This window comes from Podarcis pityusensis (genome assembly GCF_964106645.2).
Source record: "Podarcis pityusensis genome assembly, chromosome: 2".
Classification (NCBI taxonomy): Eukaryota; Metazoa; Chordata; class Lepidosauria; order Squamata; family Lacertidae; genus Podarcis; species Podarcis pityusensis.
The window spans coordinates 64,126,033-64,153,057 of NC_138029.1; the positions used below are offsets into that span (position 1 = coordinate 64,126,033).

A 27,025-nucleotide genomic window follows, 5' to 3' on the forward strand; every position below is an offset into this window, starting at 1 on the left:
GCACTTTTGATAAATAGCATACCACCTGCAGTTTCACACCAGTGTGGGGGCCTAAAAAATCAAAATGCCTTTGTGCAAATGTTCATCAGTTACTTTTATATTCCATCTTTTTAGTAAATGGGGCAAACAGTAAGCAATGCCAAATCAATTTCTTTTACACAACTGCCTCTGGAAGCAAATTCCAGATATCACTGAGTGAACCTGCAAAGTGCTGTATTTTCTTTTTTTAGAAAAAAAAATGCACACAAGGTAATAAGACTTGGGCGTAGGTAAAAATATGATTCTCTTTACTAGGACACATGACAGACTTGATGCAGAAAAACAGATGGTACAGGGTAAATACCGAAAACACATATCTAAAAGAGCCATCAGTAATTAAGTGTTGCGTTAGGAAATAAACCAGACTAGTTTCAGTAGCAAATGGACATGAAGGCCACGTAAGTCACAACTCAGAGTCACCAACCCCTTTAACAGAGGTTTAACAAGCATGCAATGCTGCCGCCCCAACATTTTGGTAGCATGCATCACAGACAGAATCATGAATGATGAGAAACAGCGTTGAATAGAAAGTGGCACAGCATCCGTATGCCCCTCATTATAGTCTATGACCTCCCTGTATCTTTCCATTCCAGCTCAGCGCCAAGAGAAACTTGAATCTAGTTTTAACGGCAACACAGTAATTTGACATTCAAACAGATTACTACTGAAGGGCTTTCCAGGCCATTCTGAACAATGTTGGGTAGTTTCCACTGGGGATTACCAAACTGTCTTAAAGGAGGGTGTCTCGTTTTGTTGCCAAAGACTAGTTTATTTGAAAGTATCCAAAATTGAAAATGCTGATGGGATTTGTAGTTCTACTAGAATTAAAATTCCTCTAGGTCATTAAAAAAAAAGAAGCCACTGTTTCCTCAAAATACTTGTATCAAGTTCTTTGGTTATACAAGTGATCTGGTTTTTTGTTTGTGTAACACAGCTGGATTGAACCAGGGCCGTGTGACTATGAAGGAGAGATATTTTGTTTCCTGCACATTGTAACTGAATGTGGTATGCTACCAACGTAAAGTTCCATAAAAAAACAAAGAAGAAGAAGAAAATAAACAATGAGAATGATCTTGCGATGTTAGGGGCTGTTGTGCTTCCCGGCATGGGCACCCATTCTCTGTGGATCTTGAGAAGGATAATGGATAGGACCCGGAGCTCTCATGAAAGGAGGTGGAGGACCCATCGCATGAAACATGTGTGGCCCAAAACCTGCGGAAAAGAGGACAGACAATCTTTGACACTTGATCAAAGCTTTTATAGGTAAGAGAAAATTCTCTGAATTTGTGACCGGCACCTGACATACTCCTTTAATTAATGTCAGATACTTTGATTTTGTTGTCTTTAACACAATTTCTTTCTTTTTTATTTATTTTTTAAAGCAAGTTATCATTTTTTAATCCATCTTGCTTGGGTAAGCCACATGGCTGTTTCCTAGCAATCAAGCACAAGACTGGGCTGCAAATCTTCCAATGAAAAATAGTCTGACCCCACAATTACATTTCCCACAATGTTGCTTCACAAGCAATCGCTTCTCTGCTGCTAAATGCCATGATAAAGTTGAGCGGGATGATTAAAGAAGCAAACACACTCAACTAGCCTTCTCTTTAAGCGAATACCAATAAAATATGTTTTGGAGGGCTGAGTTTGCCTATGCCTGTCCTAGAGATTAACTAAGCAATAGAAAGTAGCTCCATAGATGCAAAGACAAGACATTCTGCTGCATATTTCCCCAGAAAACAAAGGAAAAATACCTGGGGGTGGGGGTGGAGCAATGCCAGGCGGGGGTGGCAGGGCAATGTTCACCACAGCTGGAGGGCCACTGGGAGGTAGGTTGAAGTAGTTTGCAGAGGCTGCCTCCTCTTCTGCTGCAGGAGGGGGAGGAAGAGCTGTGGGGACACAAAAGCCTTGATGTCAACCTTTTTCAGCAGACGAGAGCAACCCAAGTCCATGGAGCACTACTGCTGTCCATTTTCTCAATGTCTATTATCGTTTGTATAGGTTCAGTAAAGGAATTTCTTTCCCTATCAAAGTCACCTGACTCTAAATCAAATGCCTCATCTTGCCAAGGCCTATATTATTAGGTTTCAAATGAGCTCAACCACCCAACTTTTAAAGCAGGAGGGAGAATTCTGCAAGGCACTAGATGTTCTTGGACTACAACTCCCATCATCCTTGCCCCATTGGCTGTGCTGGCTGGGGCTGATGGGCGCTAGAGCCCAACAACATTTGGAAGACCACAGGTTCCTTATTTCTGCCTTAAAGTATAACTTAACTCCCTTCTGTCCAGGGGTCCTTTACCTTTACCTTTACCTTTTACCTCCCTCCCTTCTGATAAACTTATTCACAGACTCTCTCGTAAGCACTGTTTCCTTCTCTAGTACTAATTCAGCCAGTCTCTAGCTATGCCAACTTCAAATGAGACCTTCTTAACCTCTCAGAATAAAAATGTTTATTGCGCCTCTGTTTTCCAAATAAACAGAACAAGAAAAGCAATTTTTCTGCAATTCACCTTGTCTAGAATGTCAGAAAACCCATGTTTCTGAACAAGGAGCACTTTCCTTACCTCCAGGTAATCCCGGCACTGGCTCCAATTTTAGACCAGATTCTGTGATTCCTTCTCTTTCCTTTTCTTTTCCTCGGGCTGCTTGAGACCTGAAACCAAATCAAAGCATTTGAACTGTGGTCAAGTATTAAGCTGGGTGGATGCTGGACTTCCAGATTTTAAAAACTGTAAGCATATATTAACAAAAACAAATTTACATTTTTATATATATTTTTTAGAAAAAGCACAGCCAGTGCCATACTTTAATAACTGTGTATTTCAACCAATTTGCAAAATATATTTGGTAATGCTCCCTAATACTGTATAGATAGGAAGAGAACTGGGTGGCTTTCTTAGGATGGTCATAGCTCTATGAGAAGCTGCACGAGTTCAGCTTGGAGAATAAGCAAGATGGTGCTCTCAGCTAACTGCAGAAACTCTGTCAAGGAAGAATCTCTGAAAGAAAAATACATGTTGCCATCACTTGATTTTCTTATCACTCACCTGCCCCATTTCACATTAAGCCTGCGACCATTGACAATGAGCTTGTTGAAGGACTTCTCTGCTGCCACTTCTGCAGCTTGTCGGGTAGCAAACTGGATAAATGCACACTGTTGCCTCTGCACAACAGTTATTGTCCGGATCTCACCAAACTGATAGAAGTGATTCCTGAGGAGGAAACATATTCCAATAAAGAAATGCCCTTTTTCACATTCCTGAAGTCTAAGATGCTTCAAATCCAATATACTCCACAACCTCAAAGCTTATTGTGCAGACATACCAAAAGACATGCAACCAACACTGCCAAGCCATACCATCTGAAGTAGATCCAAAAATGCACTTACCTAAGGTCAGTCTCAGTGATGGTGTCACCCAGGCCACCTACATACAGCGTTGTAATTGTCTTGTCATCAGGTGGGTCCAAACGAGGCATTGTGGAAGCTCGTTTGAGAAGCTTGTCAGCCACAGGATCATTAATTCCATAGTAACGATCTTTGATATTCTGATCTGCAAGCGGATCATCTGGATCTGTAGGTTTCTCATGTCTAAGGATTCAAGAGCAATATTTCATGACATTTGTTGTTAAGTGCCAATTTCACCTGTCTCGTCTAACCTTTTAATTACTCAGACATCTGCTTTCTTGATAAAGTTTACTTTTTCACCATAATTATACCTGTAGGGACATTCTTCTCCTCTTTTACACTCTCCTTTCACCCAGAATGAACAGATATGTGGACGGTTGCGTTTATAGTAAGGTGTGGTCCGAGCCAGTTTCAGCAACATGTCACTGGTGGATGTTGCCTTTCCTAAAGCACCAACAGGTCGGGTGCCATCAGAGTTCATGATCTACAAAAGCAGAGAAACAGGGATGTACACAATAAAACCAGGTGGAAAACACATGTCTTAGTGATCTGGTTCATTTACTTTAACACCACCAATTACACAAGAAACATTACTTCACCTCTCTTTCCATATTTTGGGTGTAATACTCTTTGTTAACATCCGACTTGGGCATATCATCTTTAAGCGAGAGTCCAGCATCTCGAACCTGAATAGGCAAACCTAATATATAATGGGGAAACAGAAAATTAATATAAAAGCAAAACAATAATGACCACAAACGTTATAAGCAAAGTATTTAAGCAAATAGTTTGAGAGCATTTGAAAGTAGATCATGGACTAAAACCATGGACCTCTGTCCAGTTATTTCCCTTAAGAGAAGCAGGCTGAGCACATACTGCAAGAGACAATTTCAACTTCATCTCCACTATTAAAAAATGTCAGCAATGACTGCCTAGCGTTGGAAAGCTGATGCTAAATTCAGACTCTCCAAGCAGAGGGAATAGCACTAGTATGTGCCATGCAGGCCCAAATGTGGAAGGGGAATCCATATACAATCTGTTTTTGTACTGAAATTGATTTTAGATGTTTAAATTTTGTATCACTCAGCATTCCAGGATCCTTTGAGATGAAGAACAGGATATAAAATTTTAACAACAACAACATTCTATACTCGGCAACAATATGTTAATTTTGTATTTGCACAGTATAGTAAAATGATAGCTACACACCATACTCCAGGTCAAGAAGGCAGGTCTGACAAACATTTTTCAGCTTGCTGCATGTTTGGCACACTTCTGTCTTCTTAAAGCGCATCCGTACACCCGGGCACCAACGAAATACTGTGAATGGCCTAGCACAGATCTGAGACAAGATTGCATTAACATGTAGCAGCCTATCTAACTATAGAAGAACACATGACTAGTGCACTTTCAGTTGTCAACACTACATAAACTCAAAACAAGGGAAGTAATTACTGGAAGACTCAATGAGGATGGGAACTGATTGCAGTGTGTTTAGTCCTTTTTAGGCAATGCTATCTTTGCTGTTCTCCATTATTCCATTGTGGAAATGAATGATACGTTTTGCTGTGTAGATCTGGCAACACTGTTGTATACATGTTCTATTGACACCATTGAAGTGAATTGAACTAAACTAAACTAAACTAAACTGCATGAGTAAGATTTAATGCTTATCCTTTATTGCTGTGACACTAAATTGTCAGGAAATATTTCTACCAGTAATACAACCACCCTTTAAAATTATGTCACTGTAACATACTCTCTTTTGAATGACAAACATACCTTGCATTCTTTTCCATATTTCTCTTTGGTCTAAAATAAAGGAAAATACATGTTATAAAAAATAACTGTATCCCAAGATTATATGCCTTTTGAAATCCAGTTTACCTTGTCAACTCCTACAAATTATCTCCACAATATATGTTAACTGTACTGAATGTTACTTTATCTGCTCAGACTGTCCTAGGGAACAGAAGAGAATTCACACTTTCTCTGATAAGAATATGCAAAAACCTCTGACCTCACATCTCTTTCTAAAGAGACTGAAAATCATATTTCTACAAGAAATGTTATCTTGATCTCCCTTCCAAGCATAAAGGATACTGCCTGCCAGGGATTCAATGGAAGTAGTCGTTTTTTATACGCAAAAGGGAAATGTTTCTTACATTAAATCTTTGTGGGAATGGCTGGTTACATAACAGCTGTGCATGTACACCAGAGTGTAAATTTGAGCATTAGTAAAGAATAACTTCAGAGAAAAATGATTCTTATGGAGAGCCTGCAAACACAAATTGAGGCACATCACTATGATCAGTCAAACTGATTTTAAAAGGATTTATAAATGCTTAATTTCCAATCACAGACAAACAAGTGATCTAAATACCTACTAAGATATTCATCTCAATATATTTAGCATAACCTTCTACCAAGGAAACTATAATACAATACATTGCTTATTCTTGCAAGTGAATACACAAGAACAATAGGGACCCCTGACCATTAGGTCCAGTCGCGGACAACTCTGGGTTTGCGGCGCTCATCTCACTTTACTGGCCGAGGGAGCTGGAACAACTTCCGGGTCATGTTGCCAGCATGATTAAGCCGCTTCTGGTGAACCAGAGCAGCACACGGAAAGACCATTTACCTTCCCGCCGGAGTGGTACCTGTTTATCTACTTGCACTTTGATGTGCTTTCGAACTGCTAGGTTGGCAGGAGCTGGGACCGAGCAACGGGAGCTCACCCTGTTGTGGTGATTCGAACCGCTGACCTCCCGATCGGCAAGCCCTAGGCTCAGTGGTTTAGACCACAGTGCCACCCGCGTCCCTATTCACAAGTTCAATACCTTAATCTAAAACATATTTTCTTAGAAGCAAAATCCATCACATAAAGAGTACATACTTTATAACAATGAAGTCAGAATTGGAAGTTCCCTGCAAGTTAATATCCTCTTATCTTTGTTTCATTCTGCTGATCTTTAGTAATAGCCCACAATAAACACATACCATTCGAATATAGGGGTTTTCTCCAAGACATGTCTGGCACAAAATGGGGAAATCCTACACAGAAGAAAAGAAAATAATTTCACTGCAAGCACATTTCACCAACCCTGAATTCATAAACAGAATGTCTATAAACATGTCAATAAACAGGATGTCTATAAACAGGACGTTTCAAATTGAATGTGAGAACGAACAACTCAGACATTCCTAATATCAGTAAATGGATCTGATGTAAAGCATTCAGTGTCACGGGCACTTCTGGGGCTGGGTGCTACTTATGTGTACAGTATCAGCTTTATTTTTAAGTGCTGTGTCACAATAGCAAAAAACGGCAAGAGGAGAACAAATGAGTGCAACTCAAATCTCCTGGTTTTTTCAGCCCGTGAGAGAAAGCACAGCAATGAGTTCTCACGTTTAAAGCATGCAGTTAAATACATCCTCCTAACTGCACTTCGGCATATTAGGCGAACAGCCCACACGCCCACTGCTGCACTGTTGCGCAGCAACAGTTAACACCTCACTAGCTTCGCTAAGCTAGATTCTCCCCAAAAACGTCTCTTTTACAAGGTGGGAAATCGTGGTTAGCACGAGGCTTCTCGCTGCCGACTCCCAGGACTCGGCAAGAAGCAGGAACCCAGCCGCCTCACTGGGCGGGCGGGCGGGCGGCAGCGGATCCCTCGCCCGCGGGAGACTGAAGAGCCCCGAGTAGCTCACCCCCGCACCCCTCTCCTTCCCGCCCCGGCACCCGAGGGAACCACCCAGCCCCGGGGGGTATTTACCGCATCCTCCCAGTTCTGCCGATTATACGTGTTGGATCCCAGAGACGTCGCCATCTTGGCACGCCGAACAGGGGCGCCCGGAAGTAGACTGTCGGCACGCCGGAAGCGCTCCTCACCTCGCCATAGAGATAGAGACGGGTAGAGTGGCAGCGCTACCTCTGCAACGGGGAACCGGCGGCCCTACAGACCGGGGGAGGGGGCTTTTTGGGGGGGGTAGACCTCTTGCTCCCATCAACCCAAGGCAGCATGGCCGGTGTCCAGAGCGCTCAGCTGTACTGAGAGGTCACAGGTGTCCTGTTCTCACAGGATTGCAGCCTGTCTGGAAGCCATAGAATGATAAAATCGTGGAGTTGGAAGGGACCACGAGGGTCATCTAGTCCTACCCCCCTCCGTGGTGTTTAGTAGGAAGTGCCTAGTGGGAAAGTGCTCAGTTCACAGCCCCCCACAGGCCAGTGGGTAGAAGGCGAGACGTGAGAGGTAGAGCTGTGTCATAGAATCATAGAGTTGGAAGGGACCCCAAGAGTTATCTAATCCAACCCTCTGCAATGCAGGAATCTCAACTAAATAATCCATGGCACATGGCCATCCAACCTCTGCTCTGTCAGGAGGTTTTTCCTGTTTAGTCGGAATCTCCTTTCTTGTAGCCATGGGTTCAAATCCTACCCTCCAGACCAGTCGTCTGCATCCTATTACAGGTCACCCCAAACACTGAGCAGTGCAAGATTCCAGAGGTCTTGGCACTTGTCCGGGGATTTTTTTCCTTTGGCATGAGGGACAGCAGGGACTGTGGTGTCTTTATGATTAAGTGTTCCGTTTACACGTATATACAGTGGAGGGATCTCCAGCATTCACATCTCAAGAGCATTGGATTCAAAGGCAGCCAAACAGCCATCCGTCTGCCTTTTCCAGCTTGTTCCAGCCAGCCCACCGAGAGATCTGCCCTCCCTTCTCACCTTCTTTTCAAACCTTTCCTTCTGTCTACATCAGGGGTGGCCAACTCCCAAGAGACTGTGATCTACTCACAGAGTTATAAACTGGCAGTGATCTACCCCCTTTGCGGGGTTCAGGTCAAAGTTGTTGAGCTTTTTTTTAGTGGCGCAAAAGTTGTTGAGCTTCTTTGGGGGGAGCCATTGATCTATAAAGTGATCTACAACAGATGTCCAGTGATCTACAGATAGATCATGATCTACCTGTTGGATATGCCTGGTCTACATCATCCAGGCTAAAACCCTAAACGTTTTCTTTCTCTGCCCACTGGCACACACAGTTGGATGAGATCCCCCCTCCTCCTTTCTCACACAGGCTTCACCCTATTGATAGGTTGATGACTGGCCATCATCAGCCAGCTCTTAACAGCTTATCTCCTACCAAGGTGGTGCCCTGGTCCGAAAAACAAGGTTAGCCTGCATAATCAGTGCTTTAACCCTAGCTCCCAGGAATCTATAACACTGATGAGTGTTTAGCTCAAACCTCCGGATGAGTCCTCCCAACAGTTTTATGTAGGTGTTAAATAGCACAGGGGAACAAGATGGAACCTAGAGGCATCCCAACTGCTCAGTATTGGAGCCACTATGAAATCGTACCTGCAGATGGGCAGTGTTGTTCTCATATTCTGCCTGCAGGCTTTCCCCAGGCATTTTGAGAGCAAGGTGCTGGACTAGAAGGGCCACTGGCCTAATCTAGGTGGCTCTTGCATTGTTTTCAGATGGAGGAATTTGTATCTCATACCAGGGATCATCTCATAACATAAGACATTCTATGAGTCTACAAGCAAAGATGTTTTTCCTAAAATGGGAACTATAGGTTATAATTTCTAGGAGTGATGCCCAATTAATTTTAGTCTGAGAATAACAAAGATTCCAGTTGGCTCTTTGTATAGCAATTTTTAAAAAATTACGATAGGTGGCAATTTAAGCACAGGTACTTGCAGTATGGGGCCAATTTAAACATTACATGGCAGCAACCATTGGCTGTAAAAGGGGCAGTCTTATAGCAATCTAACCAGCAACAAGTAATGTCAGTAGCAAGTGATAACTCACTGCCAGCAGCTAGGAGCTGTACCATTCCTAGTTCAAATATTACTTCAGTCACAAATTCACTAGGAAGCATTACGTAATCTCTTATCCTTAACCCAAGTGTCTTACAGCAATCATGTAAGGATAACTGAAATAAGCAATTGGAATAAGCAAAATAAGGTATTGGAAATGCACAATATAAATGTTAATTATTAATGTCTAAGCACATTTGAGTGCTTGTATGCCCAAGATGCTAATGTACTACAAAATTGGACAGACAAGAGTGATAAAGGCATTTAAGACATACTCATTCTCATGGGGAAGAACTTGAGCAGACGAAGCCGAGTGATAATTCACAGTAGTAAGGAATGTGTAAATGAGCCTTTACCTTGTATGAAGTGGGACACAGACTGACTGGATTCCCCGTAGTCAGCAATTAAAACATTAAACCATTTTTATCCCATGTCTCCTTCCAATATTCCTTTCATTTCTCTTGAGCCAAAATTGGCTGTAGCTCAAGTGCAATTCCAGGAGCTTAATATGATCTACCTCACCCTATGGCGGCAGTTGGCTGTATCAGCTGTTCTCACACACACACACACACACACACACACACACACCTGTCTTCGTTAGGAGCCAATAGCAGCTTATGTGTGGCTCTCAATGGTCTCTCAAGCAGGCACTGATGAGGCCGACACCTGTTAAGGTCCATCAGTGCTACTGTATCAAGTGCTCCCACAGCATTCCTCATGCCAAGCTTTCGCAGCTTGTGTTTTGCCCATATATAAGGGCATAGTAGGTACACTTAAAATCACTGCACTCCTAAATCCAGTCCAACACCATTATGCTTGCATAGCAAGAAAATGACAGTGGCAGATACTGTCCTCTACATTACACCCTAAGGATTGGTGCTATCAGAAAAAGTACACAATAAAGAAATGGCTTTGTCTGCTTCTTTATTTCAAGTTCACTACATTAAGTAAAACAATAAGGCAACACAGTCATTTTATTAATATTGATAAAGGCAGTGTGTCTCCAGTGCCCTCTAGTGAGGATTCAGTGAGATGTTTCTGCAGAAGTGTGTAATACAGAACAGAGTCCTAAAAGATTAAAAGGAAAAAGCTTCCAATGTATGCCCCAACTTTCCTATATGTTTTGCAAAGAAGCTTCGGGTGTGTATCACTTCAGCACAGCAACAGCTCTCGAAAATGAAGTTCCCAAATATTATTCAGCCAAGAATTATCTTGACAGAATTAAATCAGGGGTTAGTTTGAGTTATTTTAAAAACTGAGATCAGCAGACACTAAACACTACACATTTAAGAATAAACACTGGTTAGACTTATTAAACTCATGCTTTATATTGTGTATAGTCTACGCAGGTCTTGTGAACATCAAGCTTCTCTTTTTCTTTACATCCATTGCACAAACTGGATAGGGTGCTACCTTCATCCAAATGCTGCCAAACAAATGAAGACTTTTAAAAGACACACCTCTGAACAACTTGCAATCTACAAGAAAACAGTTTTCCCACAGCCTTGAGTCCATTTACTTTAATCCAAGATGGAAATAAGCATTCCTCTTTCCTTCTGAGGCTACAAAATAAGCTCTCATATTGTAACGCACACCTGCTGACAACAGTATTCAATCACGTGATCTGCACATGCCCCCATTACTCCCAGGCTACAACAGCAGAGCCCCATTCAAAGCACACCTACATCTGTTACGTAGTCTGAGAATTATAAGAAGAAAAAGCAGCCGAGTTCCACCATATGCATTTTTCTTAGTAATCTAACAAAAAATATTAGCCAAGAAGTTTGTGTTGGAACATATCTCTGCATTTTCTGTCTCTGTGTGTATGCAACACTGCAATGCTGAATTTTTGAGTATGGGTGGAAGGTTAGAGCCAAGCTCTGGGAATTAGAGTTTACAACCATTTATTTCTTCAATTTGCTACTAACAAAGCCTTGTGAAAGCCATTCACTTTTTCTTATAATGGTATGGGAATCAAATATTAAGTACATTGTGTGCAAGGATGCACGGTGGGCGCTTGTAGCTACTTTTTCCAAGAGATTTTAAACTTCAAAGCATACCGAAAGTGATCTCACGTATCAAAATTCTCAGCTATCTTTGGTCATAAACCTATTCCTAAATAAATAATTTAACAAAAAACACACAAATGATTCCCCACAATGGCACCCCTGCTACAATAAGTGCAGTACAGCAGCATTTTCATTTATGAACTACCCTAGAACCTGTTCCATTTTTACACCTGCATCTTTCAATGTAAGAGTGGCAGAAGACCCGCCCTCCTCCCCACAAAAACCTGCAGAATATTGGGAGGAGCATTCAAATGCCTTTTTTTCTTAAGAGCCTTTCCTTAACAAAGTATGCAGGACAAGATAACATCTTATGAAATATCAACTTCTGGTACATGAGTAAAAGGCCAACAAGTGCTATTTGAAACAGATGGCACATCCAATTGAAGGTGGAAGCAAGAGAACATTATACTGCTGCCGCTGCTTGCTGTTTCACTATAGATGGTGCTACTGCAGCCTTGGAATAATTTTTACTGTGAACAGAACCTACCACAAGGGAGAGAGATGTTGGCATTATGTAATACTAGCTTTGCAAAACCGATGCAGAGAGCGCCAAGTAAGGTCGTTTGCTGGGAAATTCCATGCCGTTTTATCAAGGAGCAATACAAGATGACCACAGAATGTGCACACCAAGCTTTCTGCTACAAAGCTGACCAAGCGTGGGGGGGGGGGGGGGGATGGGGGGACGACGACCATCAATTCATAGGTGTTGCAGAGAGGAGAGTCATCCAAGAGTGTGGCTCTTCTCTTCTAATCCGACCTCTGCATCTTTTGGCTGAAATTTGTGGTGTGCGAGCTCATATCTGATGGGAGCCTCTGTGAAACAGTGCCTTCAGCATTTTGTCAGGATGCATTCTTCTATAGAACAGTGACACAATGTAGTGTGTGGCCATCGTTTAGGTTCCAGTTCCAGACGAGTTTCATGGAAGCACAGGGCCCAGGCTGAGCTCCACGTGGTGATTGAGCCAGATGACCTCACAACTCTGATCACTTTCCTCCGTGGGCCGGATAGGAGCGGCAAGGTTTTTGAATTCATGTTTCATCTTAAAGCTCACAGTAACTTCTCCCTCTTCTTTCTGTGGAGTGACCTTGATGAATATCCCAACTTTGTTAGCCTTCCGGAAGGCTATGACGCTGCAAAGGAAGAAGAGAGGTTTTAATATAATTCCACAGCACTTCCCTGTGAGCTATGTCACTAAGAAAGTTTATTAGTTGCTTAAGCCAACTAGAATAGCTAGACAGAACTAACCAAATACATGGACTTGCCCAGTGCTAAAAGATGAGTTCATGGGTATGCCTGAATTTGAATTTTCAAAAAGTAAGAGAAGCCCTTCTGAATCAAGCCAAATGTCCACAAAATCCAGTATCTTGCTTCAAACAGCCAGCCAAATACCTCCAAGAATCCCACAAGCAAGACATGAAGTCAAGAGCCCTCTTTCAAGCCTAGAAACTAGAATTGACACATATTGCCTTCCTAGCAACTAGCATTCAGAGGCATGCCAGCATTGATATATCCCTCCTCCATGAACCTGACAGATTTCCTTTTAAAGGGCTCTAAAGGAAGGCTCTAATTGTTTTACATGAAGCACTTCCTTTTGACTGCCCTGAATTCCCTGCCAATCAATTTGACAGATCACCCCAAGTTCTAGTATTATATTGGGGGTGGGATGTTCTTCTATCAACTACTTTCTAAATTCCAAACTACACAGCAGAGGAAAATGAATACTGTGCTATCAGTTGCCAACCTGACGGAAGCCAACACCATCAACTGCCAATGAATCATGGATGACAAATTGATACACAGGTCTGTAACATATGGAAAAGCTTACTCAGGATCATCTTGAAAATCTTGAGGCTCTGCCAGCTCGTCATATTCTGCTGCTGCATCTTTGCCAGCCAGGAGTAGCTCTTTGGAAGGAACCACCACCTGAAAAAGAGTTATGTAGAAAATATGTTTTGCAACAAGTAGCCAACCAACATTCACCCTGCTTTCCCTGTAGTATATATACGGTAAGTGATGGAGCGGGAGAGATTGCCTGTGGCCAACTGCAAGATACAACACTGGAATGAAAATACCCAATACATCTTCAGTGCATGTTACTATCATCATTTATTATATATTTATATCCCATCCTTCCTCTCAAAAAGAGGCAGAGGAGCAAACATACACTTTTTAAAACAAACAAACAAACAAACAAACCCCACCTAATATGGCAAACCCCTTAGTGCTTATGGCACCCACATGGGTACCAATACCATGTGGAAGTCTCTTTTTGCATAGCTACATATAAATCCACACTAAGTCTTCAATGACAGATGACTATTTATAGGAGCATACAGTCAGTGTAGCTTCCAGCACAGCATCAAAGTATGGCCTAGAATCTATGCTAGGAAGAAGCTGCAGTACCTTAGCAGTACTACTGGTGTCATCAGGATCACCTTCCTCACACTCTTTCAGTGTCACATGAGTGAGATTTTCCACTGGATTGGTGAGAGTTAGAAGAACTTGACTCTCCTGTGCAAATGACAGACACACAAAGGAAACGATCACTCTCAGCAATAATCTTTCACCCTGTTTTTATGCTGTTGCAAAAAACACGTTTCTGCCTTTCACTGATGCCTCTAAAATTCACAAATTTCTCACATTTAAAAAAAAGCTAGTCTTCCAGTCATTCAGTTAGTGATTTAGTTAGTGTTTATATTTGTCATAGCAAGCATTATACTGCAAAAGGCATTTCCTCCTATATACATGAAACGGAGTTGTGCTTCAAGATGGTGTTTTTTTAAATGTCATCCAATTATTCGGGAGGGGGGAGACTTTTAGTTGATTAAAGATCTCCCCAGTTCATTCATCCAATCAAATAAACATCAATTGCGGCTCTTCTGAAACTACAGCTTGCTCAAACCATGATTTGGTGTGGTGTCTTAAATTGAGCCAAGGTTATAAAAAATAACGCACTCAATATGAAAAGCTATATAAAATAAATAAAAAGTTGGTTTAACACTGACTCACATGCAACCTTTAAAACTTCCAGCTCCCAGGAGGCCCAACCATCATAGCCAATTGTCATAAACGATGGGAGTTGCAGCCCAACAACTCTGGAGGGCCACTGGTCCCCATCCCTAATTTAAAATCCCACCTCTAGAAAGACTGTTCAAAATACATAAGAACAAACCTTCATATAGCGCAGATTTGGAATAGACATGATTCTCACTTCTGGGATATAGTTGCTACAATACAAATAAAAGAAAGTAAATAGCAAATTCAAGTATGAACCCAACATCTCTAGACTTCTGACTGCACTTTCACTTTTAGATATCTGGCTTCCTACCTTTCAACCCAGAATGGGTTCTTAACATGGTGATGTTTTAAAAAGTGGAAAAAGTAGATGACTACAAACACAACATGGTTTAATTTTTTTAAAAGGGAACTGTACTACATTAGCTACAACTTCCAAAGTTTTAACTGAGACTAAATGAGAACATGGGGCCAGACTTAATTAAAGAGGTTGGTTTAAATGACATTTCAAAACTGGAGTTTGTAAACCAAGTAGCCCTCTGTACATAGACTATTATGTACCTGCATGTAGAAGACAAGTCACTAGTGTGTCAGAAGGAAGGCTAGACTAGGTCCCTGTTCTCTGATATCCCAGTTTGCTATGTGTTGTGATTTCTGTTTTAGGAGCTCTCACCTATAGTCTGAAGTGGAACAACTCAGGAGAGAATACAGACCCAACCGTAAGTGTTATAGATTGTTGCTTCCACCCATATCCAAAATACTTACACAGCTACCAGCTGAATTTTGAATTTGATGGATGTAGGGTTGAACTCTGGTTTACTCAAATTGTGTTCACATTTCTAGGGGAAACAAACATTAACAAAATGTGTGGCCAAACAGCAGACAACAACCTACAACTACAAATGCTACCACTGAGACAATTTTTTAAAAAAAGAAACACCAAAAGCAGTAGAAGTAGAAACTAACATATTTTTCAGCAAAATCTACATACCCGGCACCGAAGGGAGCGTTTGATCAGCAGATGCTTATGACGTGGGTAAAGTTGAGAAGCACAGATTGGCTGGAAGTCTGGCTGGAGGAGGCGCTGTCGTAGGGTTGTCACTGTTCACAGTACAAAGTAAACAAACAAACAAAAAACAGTTTTGAGCAATACGAAAGAGTGACCACCACCTGAACATATTAAGCTGGGGCAGGAGAGCACAAGAGATATGCTAAGAGCTACTACCTTCTGTCAGATTGATTGGTCGTGTGTAATAGTCCTCAGGCAAAGGCTCCACTTCCTCCACAGCCTGAGCAGGTTCAATTTTTATCTCCTTCTGGTCCTCTCCATCTTTCAGCCTGAGGCAAAAAAGAAAGCAGCTGCTTAGGATAATCAGAAAGTTCCTTAGAAGTAACTGAGCACAGTAAAACCTCAATAATATTACAATTACTGGCTAAATTAAAACTTTCGCAGAGCAACTGTAAGCAAGTTGCTGATTGACATTCAGACCTCCTTACAACACCTAGAACAATGACACAAGGCTACAGAGAATGAGTGGGAGAGAGAACTTGCTCAGCCAGGTGAAGGTGAAAATTGATGTGCTTTTCAAAACCATTTCTTGAAATTTTCCCATCTTTAAGATAATACCATAAATGAGATCGGCATGTAAATATTATAAAGAAAAAGTTATCGACATTCACTAGCCTTAATTTTCACTAGTTTTGCAATCCTTAAATGCCACACCCTTTAAAAAAACTTCTTAAGAACAGCTGTTCTAGGGATTAGAGGATTAACAACAAGGAAAAATACAGAAAGGGACAAAAAAGCACATTGCATTTAGTGTTGTCCCATTTATGGAGGCTCCTTGATCCAGAGAAGGCTTCTGCTGACAGAAGAGGAAGGGAGGCAATTTCCACAAATTCCTCCTCTCTCTTATTTTTCTTTTGTTAATAACATTTATATAGTGCTTGCTTGTAAGAGAACTTCTAAGCAGTTTACAAAAACATACAGCCCTCCATGCCACCTCTTATAATATTTTGGATCTCCCAACCTCCTGGCAACAAAGAGCTGAAGAGGGAAGGTGGAATCAGCAAAAAAACAAAAAACCCTACATACATAGAAAAAAAGAAAGAAAACCAACCCACAGCAGGGGTGAGCTGTTCAGTGAACAATTTAGAATGGGAAATGGTTGACATAGAAAAGGATTAAGCATAGTTCCCCTCACCCCCTGCTTTCAACCTTTCCCTCACAAAATGGCTTTTATCAAGCTACACAGAACTGCATTGCTGAAATCCCAAGGCAAACTGTGCAGAGTTCAGACTCGCTAAGCACACAGGGGCTTACTTCCAAGAAATCATGCACAGGGAACCTGAAAGAGAGCCACACCATACATTTCAGGCACATCCAATGCACATTACTGTGCCCCAAGGAATCTTGACATACTGTAGATATAATTCCCAGCACCTTTAACGAACTACAGCTCCCAGGATTCTTTGGGGGAAGCCATGTTTTTTAAATATGCACCAAATGTATGGTGTGGATATGCAAAAAGCACCTGAGTTTGTTTCCTCTGAAGAGAAGGTCAACAGCAAAGAGATAAAATGAGCAAATGCTTCTGGGTTTGCAAGAAAAGATGACGCCCACCGTACACTAGCTGTGTACTGCACTAACACAGATAATCAATCTCAGGCGCAAAACTTAAGGGAAGAGACTGGTAGCAGTCACACTGTTGTGTAAAACAAAGCAGAAGGTTTAGGCACAACTGTGAAATACACATCAGTGCCAAAGCACACTCCAAACTGAGCAATGGACCACTTCTTCTTTTTTAAAAAAAGGGGGGGACAGACTCCTCCTGAATATAAGCTGCAGAGGGAGACTCTGGATCACTCTTGGCAGTCTGCAGGCAATTTATTTGCACCCTAGATGAGCAGCAGTTGGCAAGCTTGTGAAATTACATCATTTCACCTTTTGTCATACATATAAAAAGGCCTAGCACTCACGAAAGTCCTGTGAGGGCACTGATAGGGGCCCCGGGCCTCTGACGCTGGAGCCTGGTTCCAAGGCCATACTTGTCCTAGGAAAGAAGTATGCAAGGAAAGTTAGGTCTGTTGATTAAAACAAGTTCACGTGGTTTCTGACAGCTTGAGGGGCATAAGGAATCAAGTATGCACACAAACGCACACACAAAGGCAATGCATATGGTTTTCTCTTTCTGTTCAAATGAATTTTTAGTAGCTTGGTTAATAAAATAAAATAATTGATCAAATGCTGGAAGAGGGACGCAGCATGCCACTGAAACAACCCTATTTTTTCAAAACCTCCTACCCTGACCTATTTTCATGTGATGCTCCAATGTATACTCCACTTGACAGCTAATGTAGCTGTCTGGGTATAATTTTCTGACAATTATACTGGGTATAATTTTGTGACAAAAATATATTTGACTACAGTTAAGACACCATTGGACAGAAAGAAATAGTTGTGATAATGGTATGACACTCTACAGCTCAGATTAACTACCATCAGACAAGGTATTCACTGACAAGTTGCTACAATTCAACTAGTAACAAATATATATAACAGTATCAACCGTAAAGAAACAGCATGGTGAATATACAGCTGAACTTTCCTAGTCATGCTGGCTGGGGCTGTAAGTCCAATCACATCTGGAGGCACCGAGTTGGCTACTCTTGTACTAGAGCACTGCACCAAGAACCTACCCAACAGAGAAGACTTGCACAAATATTTATTTGCACACCTGTTTCCATCCACTCAAGGTTCTTTGGATTCAGTGTTATGCTATAACCACCCTGCAATTCAGGTCACTGGATTTCCAATCAACATACAGGAAAACAGAGAAACAAAGATTTGGCCAATGCTACTCTGCTACTCTGGAGATCATTGGCTGTAGGGGTCGTGGGATGGGGATTTCAACTGAAAATTTCCCAGGAAGCAGTCCTGTTACATCCTGTGTCATTTTGTATGGTGATGGTGCATGTCATTTTAGGAAGAAGGAACATGCACTTGGAGAAAAAATGGTGTATGGTGGTACCTCCGGTTGCAGACGGGATCCGTTCCAGAGGTCCAGTCAGATCCTGAGGTTTCTGCAACCTCAGGACCGCTTCTGCGCATGCGTGCATGGCGAAACCTGGTAAAATACTTCCAGGTTTGCCACACGCGCATCCTGAAGTTTACGTAACCAGAGGGTTACATAAACGGAGGTTCGACTGTACTTCTTTCTACCTGTATGACCTATGATATTACATCTAAGTCAGAGAATAGTTGATTTCTAGCTTGCTGCTTGTGCATGTTCCTAGTTGAGACATCACAGCAAATCAAAATATGGTTTGCGTTGGGGGAGAAGCTGCAAAGGGACTTTTGCAGTATAAGGGAAGACATGTTCACAATTAAACCATGGTTTAAGATAAACTGAGGCTTAGCATGTATGAACCAGCTCACTCTGTTAGCAGGGACTTGAACCGGCAAACATCATTCTTTATACGGACAATGAAAATGTACTCAGAGTCCATAGCAATAGGTCTACCAACCTTGCTTGGAAAGCTCAGCTCATTAACTGTATGCAAACTGGACTTCAACTGTAGTACTACAAGCAGATCCAAGACCAGAAGGCTGAGTACACTAAATATTGACATACCAGTAGAACGCAAGTGGTTTCAAAGGTTTTAACACTATCAGAAACTGAAGGGACTTACCACTACATGTATAGTGTGTTGCTGCGGAGAGCCCCCAAATTAGCAGCAGGTAGCAACGGAGACAAGAAAAAAGCAGCAATAAAGACAAAAGCAAATGCACAGAGCAAGCAGGTTATACGGGTATCCAAGAGGTAGGAAGCATATGCAAAAATATTCAGCTAAGCAAAAAGTAAGCCTTTCAAATGACACAGGCTGCACAGCTGAAAACTGAAATGAAATATTGTCACATCTTATGATTTCTAGCACATAGCAAGTTTGTGCTGACTATGAGCTAGGCAAGCAAATATTTAGTGACTGATCAGTCAGTATAATAAAACTGAAAGCAGCAGCATCTCGGCCTAGCTGATTTCCAGCTCAGACTAATTCTTGCTCTTCTTAATACAATCCTGAGTTACTTGAGGGATTTCAAATGACAGGTGTCTACATTTCAGTAGTGGACAATATCCTTTAATAAACCGCAAAACATTCTGAAATCTTTCTATACACAGATGCTTGGAACTTGTTCTTGGAAGATTATTGATCTGACACGGTTCCAATAAACTCTGAAGATTTTTGTTTGTTTTGTTTGCTTGCTTCTTTTTTACAAGTCTCAACTAAAAACAACATTTATGCCTTTGAAGTTTAAAAAACTGTCTTCTGATTTTGCCCAAGAGTTCCAGAATTCTGTACTGTTGTCCTAGCTCACCGAAAAAGCAAGGGGCATGTAGGGTCTGCGTCGAACCAACTTTTTACGATCCCTCTCCATCTTCTCCTTCTGAGCCAGCTGTTGATAATACTCGACCAGTTTGTTAATCTGATTAGAAAGGAATGTCAGTTTAAGATGTGAACTCGAAGAAAAGCTGTTCCTGCCAAAGTAAAGGTTAAACAAAATGGTGGAAATACTTTTGGGGGGTGTCCCTTTTTGTTTTTTCCTTAGTTGAGCTGCAGCAGCATCTTGCCCAACTCCTGACATCAGTTAACTGACCCAGTTAGCTAGCAGTGTCATGCACATCCTAACAATTTTACCCACTGCTCTTTCCTCAGAGAAACGGAAAAAGAAGCTTGCATTACATCATATCTTACTCTTAGGTGGAGATGAGCTACGCCCTACATCTCAAAGGTAGGGCCAGACAGATAAGAAGGCCAGCAGGAAATAGAGCTCTCGTTCTCAGATAACTACTCTGAACAGAGTAATTCATGTTAGTGGCAGTGCATCTGTATGAGAAGGTTCAAATCAGTGTAGTATATTGGAGCTGGGGAAAGATGCTGACCTCTGCATGACACAAGGTCTGTGCTAATTCCTGATGACTGCTAGTTTAAACTGCATTCCAGCAGCTAATGAGGTCAATGTAGATGGGCCACTTCTCAAAGAATGCATGTTGTGGAAAACGGCTTGGACTACTTGGTATGTTTTGCTCAACATAATGTCATCCCCAGCCCCCGTTTGATGCTACAGTGCTAAATCAATTGGGGAAAGATGCAGTCTAGCCTCAACCATGCAGGACTCATTCTTTCAAGTTTAATTAAATGTTGATTCTCTTCTGTGAGTTAAGAGATAGACAAGAGCAGACCCAACACAAAGGCTCTTCTTTTTCAGGCTACTCTATGAAAGAAAAAGCAATTCCTTTTACGTACCTTCTGAGTATGAGGATTTTCTGGCTCCTGCCAACCTCCACTGGCTGCAACACAACAAAGCAATTTTTTAAAGGATGGTGGGTGTGGGGGGAGGGAGAGAGAGATCATACATGCTCTGGACAGAGAAAATGAAACATATCCAAAATTACTGCCTGCTTCTCTCCTCCTCTCATCTAACCCAGACCACGGTTCATTAAATCTGGTATTATTAGTATCAACGTATCAGATACCAAAAGCTTAAAGTTCTTCTGCATCACAAGCTGAAAATGGCAGAACTGCATAATATACCAGCAAAGATGTGTTTTCTATACTTGCGTCTGAAGGTCAACATGAATGCAGGGGCACAGAGAAATATCTGTAGGAAATTACTGACAGGCGAGAGAGATGTTGAACCCATCTGACACCCACATATTTTCACCTACAAATGCTCCCTTTCCTTGAGGATTATTCTCCTACCCAGACTATTCTGGGTTTTAGAATTCAGCTAGGTAAAACACAGTAGAAACATAGCTAGGGGTGCAGAAGATATTTCCAGGGTGGGGGAGAATAATGCACCCTCCCTTCTACCATATATACATGGTAAATAATCCTACAGCATGAAAAATTTTACAGCACATGAAATTTCCACTTATATTTATACTGAAAGCCCATGAAGAAGTCCCATTGCATAGGCCAGTGGTGGTCAAACTTGGCCCTTCAGCTGTTTTTGGACTACAACTCCCATCATACCTAGCTAACAGGACAAGTGGCCAGGGATGATGGGAATTGTAGTCCCAAAACAGCTGGAAGGCAAAGTTTGGCCACCACTGGTATAGGCAGAAGTTCTTGTGTTAACAGGACAACTTTGTGGGATACAACCCGCTTTTTTTTTGCTTAGTTTATATTATGCAACCTGTGAGCGAACAGTACTCCAAGGACATAGGCACGCATCCTCAGAGCTCAATTCTGACTATTTTGGTAGCATAATAATAACACCATTCACCAATGGAAGCTAACCTCTATAAGCTCTTCACACAGCCCTACTTATCTTCCCAGCTCTTAGTATTGAATTACAAAAACAACACTCCACATTCTAATTAAGGCTGATTGCAAAACATGTCATGAAAAAGTTTTCTAACAACACTTGCAATATTCATCTGAAAACCAATGCCACTCACCAACTGATTTATCTGCCATGCCAACATCTCTGGAAGTCCAGCGGCAAAAGCCACAGGCCAGGTAATAAGCCTTCTTCATTGTGGTCTTGGCTGGGTCATCAGGCAGCGGAGCAGGGATGCTTGTTGCTCGGGTAGAGAGAGTGTGCATACAGCAAGGACAGTCAAAACAGTTAGCACACCTGAACAGAGAGAGACCAGCATGGAAGTTTGACTCAAGTTTGCACACCAGGGATTATACCTGCTGTTCAAGGCTCCTGATTTTCTGTTTTATAACTCAGAAATTGCCTCTGACAAGTTTTAAAAAACCAAATTCTTTCCAAAGGTGTTACTATGAAAGAAAGGACTTAACAGAATCAGTCAACCAAAACAAAGTAAGCCATTTCATTCCACTTCCATCACCCTTTGTGAAAGGGCACAAAACATGCTGTAGGCAAAGTTTCAAATCTGGTCACAGTAAACATTCAAAATTCCACAAGTGCTCTGATCCACTCTGCATGTATTTCACAGAAATTCACAAAAGCACAGATGTCAATGTAGGACAGATGTAAATTCATTCTGAAAGCCTTCTTGCAGCATGGGAGTTCACCAGCAATTCCACAGTGTGCTTTTCTTGTGATTTCACAAAAAAACACATTGAGAGTGTGAAAAAGAAACAGGCTCGTGCTCAAGTGTAAATTATTGCAACACTATTTCTCCAGTACTGTCAGTAGTTAGCACTCTGTTTATAGTCTGCACTGCTAAGTCAAATACACAAAAGCACTTTCCTCATCACAATGAGATCACATTGTAAATAAAATCCTCACTTAGAGCATTTTCAAAATTGTTTCAGATTCTTACTAAGGTGCTGTGGACAAATATACACTGATAGAAGGGAGACTATCCTAAAGCATGAGAAAAGTATTGAGTAAGGTGAGAATCACAGAAGTAGCATGTAGTCTTACCTATTCTTCTTTAGCTTGGCTTCAGCTGATGGCATATTTTCCAGGCAACTGGGACAATAGTGAGAATCCACCTTAAAAAAATACAAAAAGGCGTTTTTCATTTTGTACCATTATCCTTCACCAGATCCTTTTCCAATACAAAAAACCCCCACAACTTTGATTTATTTTAGGGCTGCACAGCATAGTAGGTAGTTCAAGTTATGAGACATTAAGTCCCCAGTCTGATTCTTACCTTTGTCATGAATTCATCAGATGGCTTAGGCAAGCCACTCCACCTCAATTTTAAAGTGGAGTCTGTTAAGGATGCTGGGCATTGTAGCTCTGTGAGTGGGGAAAGCTACAGTTTCCAGGATTCTTTGGAGGAAGTCATGCATAAGTACACAGCCTTATAACTCTTTACTTACAGAGTAGTTATAATGAATACAAAGATTCCTTTATAAGGAATGTGAAATGTTGTCAACCCCCCAAAACACTGAAAAGTATCATCATCTTAAAACTGAGATGTCTGGGGAATTTCTTGACCTAAACACAAAAAAAAATCTTCAAACAACAGACAAACTGTTCTGGCAAAGTTATTCAGTTTTCTAATGCCCAGGAACTAAGCCAAGTATGATAACTGTCTTACTATTCAGATGGAATTTAACAGTATGTTGCTGAACTATATGCTAACAACCTTCCACACTGCCACTCTCACAGATATCATCATCTATATTATTCTCAACACTGGTGGAAATAACTGAGCAAATAATTTCCTGTTCACACTAAAGTACTTTATTTCCAACTTGTCTGAACCTTCGGTCCTTCCAGAATAACATAATGCTACTTCTTGAGACATTGTATATTTTAAAGATCATTTATAAGCAAAGGGGCACATTACAAACAAATGCATGTAATAAAACCCCACCTTTAAAAGAACCAGCAAAGAAGGGGAGTGCTTAATTTTTTCCATAACCCTTAAGAATAAAACAGCTTTACTAGACTGATTTTGAGTGGACAATTACTGGGGACAGTCAAATACACAGACTACTTCACCCTCCTGAGCCTGTCTTTCAGCTTTTCTGCTTTGTTTATGCATTGCATGCATCTTGACCCTTGCTTACTCAGGGTTCATACACCAGAACAAGGCATATCAGAATTCAATACCCACTTATTAAATAGGTCTTACATATGAGTAGACATGTATAGAATTGCATTGCAAGGCATTCAAAAATACACATTTCAGTTTTAATAATCTTAGTTAAATCCAGCGTAAATTAGGATTTCTGCACAGGAGCAAATATTCAGATCAGGAACTGTTAATAAAATTATGTTAGTTTTTCGGAACATCAGTTCCATTTATATATATTTTTAAAAGGTCATCAAATTCAAGCCATGTATCCAATGTTTTATTCAAACAAAAAATTCTCAATATAGAATCCTGTATCTTGCAACATCCACAGACCTATAATAAAGAGGAATGCTTCCATTATCCCAAATGAAATCATTTATCATAATTTAGCAATGAATTAATTTTTTAGCTAAAGAATAGATGAAAATGAAGAAATGTCTAGGTGTGAATGAGGACAAAGAAACCAACTCAGCTCTGAATCAACTGGGTATCAATACAGGGGATACAATGTATCTGCATATACAAATTAAAAAACTAATTTAATAGTTATTACCTCTTCCTAAACTATTCTGAGATTTATAGTTCAGTAAAGGAACCTTTGGACTTCTAGCAGAGAAAATTCAGCAACCTTGTCAAAGAACAATTCCAAGGATTCTTTCATGAATCAGAACTGGAATAAAACCCATAAAACTGGAATAAAACCCTTTGGATTATTTGGCCTGAAATGTCTTCACTTTCTTCTGAGAGCACATACTGACTTGATGTATGGGAATCTCACATTCATTTCAACACAATGAAGAGATTTGTTTGGTAACCTTTTCTGATGACAGGACAAAGCAGGTTTTTGGCTGTTCTAGTCACAGCGTTTGATGCATATCAACAATGCTAATGCTGTTCTCATTCTTCTTAGCTATACAGAACTGGTGAAAAACAGTGATATGCGAATTACCTGCCACTGTCTTTCTCCATCTTTTACATAAACACAGGAATACAGAAAAGTAAGGATATCTGTATATCTAAGCCTGTATGCTCTATTGTGACCAACAGTGTTTCTCTAACAGGAGAAGTCTTCCCCATCACTTGCCACCGAATCCTTTTAACTGGAGATGCCAGGGACTGAACTTGGGTCCTTCTATAGGTACAGCATGTGCTCCACCACTTACCTAGGCTTTACAAATGAATTCCCAACCTATCACATTGGCATCTAGTTTATAAACTTGAATAGAAGAGATAAGGCTTACTAACACTCATCTAAAATGTTATTGCAGTGGGGGGAGGGGTTTACACTGAAAGATTGTGAAATAATACAGGTGTTCTTTACACAAGTCAAAGTTATCATGAAAAGAACACTGGACCAAGGTGTGGGCAGGCAGGTGTGACTTGTGAACAGAGTTGCAACTTCAGCCCCCAACTATGCCAAAATTAGGTGCAGAAGCAGGCTCTAATCTTTAGACATTTGTTAAGCCAAAGTCACAAAGCAGCATGGCTTTTTAAAAGTTTTACAGCTACTTTACTTATTTTGATGTTCTAACAAAGTAAAACATGTGTCCAGGCCTATTTAGTAATCTTATGGCCAAGGTAGAAGCTGCACTCAGGTTGGCACACTATGAACTGGCTGTCTCCATTCTCTACAGATTAAAAGGGCAAAAAAGATTTAAGAGTGAAAAGAATTCAACTAAGCTATAAATGACCATTCTGTGTAACAAGAAAACTCCCTGGGTGGTACTCAACCAAGTTTCACCCAGAGTAAATTAGTGGACCCATCTCAGTTATGTTCATTAATTTCAACCAGTCTACTATGAGTAAAACTTAGCTGAATACCACCCTCTACATCCAAATAAACTGGGGGAAAGAAGACAGAATTTTTAAGACATTCAATTAGAGGTTGTGATAGGACTGGGTAATCAGAAAATGACTTGGCTAATCAGAAGAGAAAGAAACTGGTTTCTCCACATCCATCTTTCAGCCCAGACACTGAGGTCTAGGTCCAAGGGCCTTCTGGCAGTTCCCTCACTGCAAGATGTGAGGTTACAGGGAACTAGGCAGAGGGCCTTCTCGGTGGTGGCACCCGCCCTGTGGAACGCCCTCCCATCAGAAGTTGAGGAAATAAACAACTATCTGACTTTTAGAAGACATCTGAAGGCAGCCCTGTTTAGGGAAATTTTTAATGTTTGAAGTTCTATTCTGTTTTTGATGTTCTGTTGAAAGCCGCCCGGAGTGGCTGGGGAAACCCAGCCAGATGGGCAGGGTAGAAATAAATTATTATTATTATTATTAATAAATCAGTTGGTAAGAGTGCTGCATTTTATCCGTATTGACTTCTGTGACTTGCAGAGGACACAATATGCTACAGAAATGGAGGGATGGGGCACAAAACTCAAGCACCACACAGGCTGCTAAAAGAACAAATAAGAAGACTGGAAGAGATTTATTTTAATGTGCTGAATATACAGTTTAGGAAGCAAAAAGGGAATGAAGGTGTAGCTAATTACCACCCCCCACACAGAGTAACAGCCGCCTACTGCTTACAGAATGCGATAGAGGTTGTTGTGACTTAACTATCCTGTGCAAAACTCAGCTCTGGCAGAACAGAGCAACCGGCAGGCTCACACCACCCCAGGAAGCAACTGAGAGGCTACGGAGGACTATAATTAACAACACAACTCCAGTGATGCCAGAACTGGCATCCTGCGGTAGAGATGAGGGAGAGGGCGACGCTACCTCCACACATCATATATAAATCAAAGAATGATATGGACCCTCCTCCCTCTAATCCATCCATCTCCCCTAACCAACAGAATGAAGGGAAGCAGCGAGTGGCGGCTGGACGGGCCAATCAACGGGCTCTCGAGGCGTTGGATGTGGCGCCCCCCCCCCCCGGTTCTCCGGCCCCCGCCCGGTTTACCTCATGAGAGACGCACTCGAGGGAGCGCAGCTCACTGCAGTAGCGGCAGAAATAGAGCTGCGAGAGCGGCATGCGGATCTCCTTCTCGCCTCGCACTAGGTACGAAACGCGCTCGGACTGCAGCAGCGAAGCCATTTTGGAAAGACGGGGACCAGCCCCAACCTCTCCAGCCGCTCGCCGCACCCAGCCGCCCCGACTTCCGTCACGTGACCCGGAAGAGATCCACGTGGCCGGTCACTTCCGGGTGACG

The 27,025-nt window shown here is 41.5% G+C and overlaps 2 protein-coding genes across 3 annotated transcripts; both read right to left on the reverse strand.

The window, feature by feature from the left end:
• Positions 1 to 270: 270 nt before the first annotated feature.
• On the reverse strand, positions 271 to 7,336 carry RBM22 (RNA binding motif protein 22). The gene is made up of 11 exons (XM_080991513.1): positions 7,227 to 7,336; positions 6,451 to 6,504; positions 5,230 to 5,259; positions 4,657 to 4,789; positions 4,047 to 4,147; positions 3,759 to 3,931; positions 3,430 to 3,630; positions 3,089 to 3,253; positions 2,606 to 2,694; positions 1,794 to 1,928; positions 271 to 1,251 (listed from the first exon to the last, which is right to left on the reverse strand). The coding sequence occupies exons 1-11, from the start codon at positions 7,278 to 7,280 to the stop codon at positions 1,121 to 1,123; spliced, it is 1,266 nt and encodes a 421-aa protein (XP_080847639.1). The 5' UTR covers positions 7,281 to 7,336; the 3' UTR covers positions 271 to 1,120.
• A 2,844-nt stretch (positions 7,337 to 10,180) lies between these two features.
• Positions 10,181 to 26,987, reverse strand: DCTN4 (dynactin subunit 4). 2 transcript variants are annotated; one of them, XM_080996208.1, is made up of 14 exons: positions 26,776 to 26,987; positions 22,763 to 22,833; positions 21,822 to 22,000; positions 20,665 to 20,708; positions 19,736 to 19,843; positions 19,051 to 19,071; positions 17,338 to 17,411; positions 15,584 to 15,696; positions 15,350 to 15,459; positions 15,124 to 15,197; positions 14,516 to 14,570; positions 13,747 to 13,854; positions 13,169 to 13,266; positions 10,181 to 12,473 (listed from the first exon to the last, which is right to left on the reverse strand). In XM_080996208.1, the coding sequence occupies exons 1-14, from the start codon at positions 26,908 to 26,910 to the stop codon at positions 12,260 to 12,262; spliced, it is 1,404 nt and encodes a 467-aa protein (XP_080852334.1). In that variant the 5' UTR covers positions 26,911 to 26,987; the 3' UTR covers positions 10,181 to 12,259. The 2 variants fall into 2 exon arrangements, with proteins under 2 accessions (XP_080852334.1, XP_080852335.1); XM_080996209.1 differs by lacking the exon at positions 19,051 to 19,071 and having other exon boundaries at positions 26,776 to 26,986.
• Between the last annotated feature and the right edge of the window lie 38 nt (positions 26,988 to 27,025).

Excerpts from the sequence above, each read along its gene's own strand:
- DCTN4 (XM_080996208.1), bottom strand. The coding sequence starts at position 26,910 with ATGGCTTCGCTGCTGCAGTCCGAGCGCGTTTCGTACCTAGTGCGAGGC. Across the intron at positions 22,834-26,775 it reads TCGAGTGCGTCTCTCATGAG|GTGGATTCTCACTATTGTCC; the intron begins GTAAACCGGGCG and ends TATTTTTTTAAG. Across the intron at positions 19,844-20,664 it reads AAAATCCTCATACTCAGAAG|ATTAACAAACTGGTCGAGTA; the intron begins GTACGTAAAAGG and ends CTTTCTAATCAG.
- RBM22 (XM_080991513.1), bottom strand. The coding sequence starts at position 7,280 with ATGGCGACGTCTCTGGGATCCAACACGTATAATCGGCAGAACTGGGAG. Across the intron at positions 5,260-6,450 it reads AAAACCCCTATATTCGAATG|ACCAAAGAGAAATATGGAAA; the intron begins GTATGTGTTTAT and ends CCTTTATTTTAG. Across the intron at positions 4,790-5,229 it reads AATATGGAAAAGAATGCAAG|ATCTGTGCTAGGCCATTCAC; the intron begins GTATGTTTGTCA and ends ATCTTGTCTCAG.